Genomic DNA, 4,694 nt, shown 5'->3' with positions numbered 1-4,694 from the left:
CTCAGAGATGTGTATAAGAGACAGGTGAAACTCTTGTGTTCACTCTTGCATTCAAGAGAGAAATGTGTTTAAAAAAAATTGATAAAAAATTATTTTATGAAAGTCATTTGCTGATTTATGAGATTTCAAAATTCGCCTATACCGATTTCCGAGCTGCAACCCTTAAGCAATGAAACCACCCCTTGCGTTTGGCATTTAAAAGAGAACTGTGCTTAAAATTCGAAAAATAAATTATTTTATAATGGAAAGTTATTTGTTGAGTTACTAGCTCTCAAAATAAGCATAAATCGGACTTTCAAGCAGTAATCCTTTGGCAGGAAAATTACTCTTTGCATTCGGCATTCAAGAGAGAACTATGCTTAAAATTTGATAAACAAATTATTTTATAATGAAAAGTTATTTGTTGATTTATGAGCCCTCAAAATATATCGATTTGTTACAGTTTTTCAAATGAACTTGCATAAAGTATCTTGTATTTTTGCCTTGATAAAAATCCAATTTTATTTCAGAAAGTAAACATAGTTTTTTTGCAATCTTATCCTGTATTTTCTCAAGAAACCTATTTTTTCCTTTGTCATTGTTTTATTACTACAAAGTTTTGACTTTTATAAGAAATATATATGATTTTTTTTAAAAACTTGTGTTTTGTCTTGTTATTATTGTAACTTTATTCTTCTTATTATAACTTTATTTATTTAATCGCACAAATATTAACTATTATTTGCCGTTGGTGTTCTTTAGACAGATTAAAAAAAGTAACGCTCAATTTTGATTATTTTTCTGCAAGTTTAGAGTGAATATAAATTTGCTGAATAATATTTATTATCTATGTATCAAAGGTTTACATAATTTTTTTGTTAAAGAAATATTTTTAAGGAGGCTGTATATTGGGCTGTTAGATATCAAATACTATATTATTATTATTTTATCATTACTCACTTACTGATTACAATTTATTGTTTCAAAATATGTATACGTTATACATTTGAACATTATAATTTGTTAAATATATGCTATGCAATTTGAATATTATATGCAGGGCTGGACAAAATACATCATTAAAATATTTAAAATACAAAATATAAAATACTTTTAGTCTTTCGATTTGAAATACAAAATACATAATACTTTCAATTTTTCGATTTGTAATACAAAATACAAAATACATTTTAATTTAAACTCTTCACTTTTAGAGAGTGAAAGAAAAGTTGTTTTACTCTCTTACAATTTCTTTTTTACTCTTTAACAGTCCTATTGTCCTGTATCAATCGCACGAGAAATCTATTTATTAATGTGAGATTATGAAATTTGACTCTGATTACTTGATATTGCTTGAAATTTAACGAAAATAATTAATGTCGCTAATTGTCATAGGAGAAAAATTTAAGTTACTATTAATTGTTGTCAAGAATTTTTATCAATAATTTCTTTAGTATTTCAAATACGAAATAGATTGAGAAATTTTATTTGAAATACAAAAAACATTGAATAATTCTTTTGAAATACAAAATACTTTTAAGTGCTAAATACGAAAATACAAATTGTATTTCGAATACTGTATTTCAAATACAAGTATTTGAAATACAAGTATTTGAAATATGCCCAGCCCTGATTATATGTATATATACGTTACGTACATTGAATATTATATATGTATGTATGTACGTTATATATTTAAACAAATTTTTTTAATTGTTTTCTGTTTGGTATTTTTTCTTACTGTATACATTACTGTGTGTGCTGTTATAGAGCTCTTACACCGTCTGTCTGAAACAAAAATTGTAATTATATAATATATATAAGTACACGTAAGCATACGTTTATAAATATATGCGTACTTATTTTTTGTGAATAGGATATTTAAAATTAACCTGCTTCTTTGATTCTTTTATGTTAAGTGGTGAGTATAATGCACTACTGTTTAATTCAGTATGTGCGCCGTTAACTTCTTTTCGAGCATTTGCAATGAGTATCCCTTCTAATGTTTCTTCCTTACTTGTTTCTTCTTTATTTTTACCCAAAGCAAGAAACTCATTGGTACGAGAATCCGAAATAGCACGCAGTAAATGTATACTCCATCCGTGTACACGATGAAGCGTATATCCACGTACAATTATATCCCCTGCAAATTTAATTACTCGGCAAATAAATAAAAATCCAATAATTGCTGCGCAAGCACGTCCGAATGTCTGTATCGAATCCCATATTTTAGCCCAGGTAAATTTTTTAGCTGTCTCATCTAAGAGATTTGAAATCGAGGAGCCTTGGTTATTAACTGGTTGTCCTGCCATGTCATGTGCAAATGTGTTTAGTTCAACTGGCTGCTTTATAGGAAACATAATTTTGTCGTGAAGTTTATTTAAATCTTCTTGTTTATCTGCACCGCTTGTCCCAAGAAATTCCGGACCTGTATATTTCCATGTTGGTTTTGTATTTGGTTGTATTGTTTCCGTAATTTCTTTTTGAGCTTCCTCGTCTAAGAAGCTTGTAGTTAGTGGCTGCTTCGTAAGAAACATAATTTGATCGTCGTGAAATCGTCTATCTAAATCTTCTGGAGTATATATACCGCTTATCGCAAGATTTGGCGGAATTATAAATTCCCATGGTTCTATACTTGGCTGTATTGTTTCAGACGGTTTAGTTTCTCTAGCGTTTGACAGGAATTCGTGTATGCCGTATGCTGCATTCCAACATAGTGTTAATATCACCAGAGTTTGCAGTGATGACATCTGAAAAAATGCATTTTTATTACATTAAATATATTTAAATAAATACATAAATTTATAAATATATTACTTTATAACGTTATTATTGTTTTTCGTTACTTTTTTTAGTAACGACCCTTACTTATTTTTTCTATTTGTAATGGTAACGTCGTAATTTACATTAACGATAATGAATTCGCCATTACTTTTATTGTTACTTTTATATTTTCTTTTCATTTTCTTATCTTATTTTATAATATTATAAAATTTTAATATATTTTTAGAAAATTATTTTGTACTCTCTATACCTCTTAAGGAGGTATTCTAGTGTGTCCAATCCAAAAAATCGATTTTTTTTTATATTCTTATAGTTTGTGGCGTTGAAAACGTGTAACTAAAATATTAAGATGAAATCCGTCAAATTGACAGAATTATAAAGATTTAAAGAACGCCGCCGTGCCCGAGATTTCCATACGGATTGTTTGCGTGTCAGGTAGTTTACGTGGCCAAATGGTGCACATATAACTCGGGAAAAAGATATCGTGTACGGTCCTGGCATAGCTAGAAATTTTAAACGCGTTTTTCTCGAAATGACATTTTCCAAGTCGGGCCTATATTTTTCTCACAAACTACTGGGGGCCGATCGACTTGCACTTTTGCATACATATAATGTATGTACATATTAGGCTATCGTTTAATCTTCCAATTTTTTGATCTCTTTAAAATTACTATTTTTCCGGACCGTGAAAAGTAAATATATTTTTTAAAAAACAGAAGTACTGTCTTTCAAGCATCGCCATTTTGTTAATTGTTCTTCACATTATTTATTAAAGGGTCGAACGATAATCACATTTGTAAAGAATAAAATTAAAAAAAATTCGTTTATTTTAGATGATAAAAACGCAAATATCACGCCCGATAGAAGAGTTATTTTGAAACATACATATATATGACCTGTAAGTTCATTTGTACCGTGTATAATTTACAATAAAAAGCTTTAAAAAAATTTGAGATGTTACTTCAGAATATGTATAAACATGAAATGTGAATACAAAACATTAAATCTGTAGGCTTAACCTTTTTTATAAAATTAATTTCTAAAAATCATCTTAAAAACGGACATTTACACTAGAATACCCCCTTAATTAGGGTACATTCCGATAATCTACTTGCAATTGAAAATCTATAATCCACATTAAATATACATATACTGTAGACTTTCTTTACTAAAAGTGAATATTGGAATTCGTTCTTAATAATTTATGTTTAAGAACAATAACTTTAATCTAACTTTCTATAAAAATAATTAGTAATATAAGCAAAATTTTACTATATACAAACTATATATTGTAGTTTAGAGAGTTTCAAGTTTAAATATTTATTACATTTAATAATAATTATCATATAATATAAATTGTAAAATATAAATTGATTTTATAAAAAAAGGAACGAAAAAATAACGAATTGTTATTTTTAAAGTAACGGTAATAGTATCGCGTTACTTTTTAAAATCAGTAACAAGTTACTTTTTTACAAAAAATAACAATAATGATAGCGTTATTTTGTTAAGGTAACGTTCCCAATCATACTTGTAGAATATGTTGTTGTGTGTGTGTGTGTGTGTGTGTGTGTGTGTGTGTGTGTGTGTGTGTGTGTGTGTGTGTGTGTGAGTGAAATCCCGCTAGAAAATCAAGGACACCAAGAGAGTCGGAACTCCCGCGAGTCACAGTGTTCAGACATCGTGAATAATATCGGAGAAAAGCCAGAACCTAAACCCGGGCCCAAAGAAACGCCGCGAGGGTATCAAGGACACCAAGAGAGTCGGAATTCTCGCGAGAATCAGTGTTGAAACATCGTGAGTGATCCGGTAACCGCGCGGAGGTAATCCGGAGAGCTCGACTCTGAACTCGGGCCCAAAGAAACCCCGCGAGGGAATCAAGGACACCAAAAGAGTCGGAACTCCCGCAAGTCAGTGTTCAGACATCGTGA

At 29.5% G+C, this 4,694-nt stretch overlaps 1 protein-coding gene across 5 annotated transcripts in view; it reads right to left on the bottom strand.

The window, feature by feature from the left end:
- Nucleotides 1–1,637: 1,637 nt before the first annotated feature.
- Nucleotides 1,638–4,694, bottom strand: part of LOC105456701 — a 4,123-nt gene continuing 1,066 nt past the window's right edge. The window contains exons 1-3 of one of the 5 annotated variants that reach the window (XM_011700936.1): nucleotides 3,814–3,888; nucleotides 1,839–2,729; nucleotides 1,638–1,767 (exon numbers count right to left, since the gene is read on the bottom strand). In XM_011700936.1, coding sequence (XP_011699238.1) covers nucleotides 1,839–2,729; nucleotides 3,814–3,828 — 906 coding nt within the window. In that variant the 5' untranslated portion in view covers nucleotides 3,829–3,888 and the 3' untranslated portion in view covers nucleotides 1,638–1,767. Of the gene's footprint in view, nucleotides 1,768–1,838; nucleotides 2,730–3,813; nucleotides 3,889–4,694 lie in introns of those variants that run through there. The other 4 variants (XM_011700938.1, XM_011700940.1, XM_011700937.1 and 1 more) reach the window with 4 other exon arrangements.

Source organism: Wasmannia auropunctata, unplaced genomic scaffold, assembly GCF_000956235.1.
Source record: "Wasmannia auropunctata unplaced genomic scaffold, wasmannia.A_1.0 LD335570.1, whole genome shotgun sequence".
NCBI lineage: Eukaryota > Metazoa > Arthropoda > Insecta > Hymenoptera > Formicidae > Wasmannia > Wasmannia auropunctata.
This window is presented reverse-complemented; position numbering and strand designations above follow the sequence as displayed.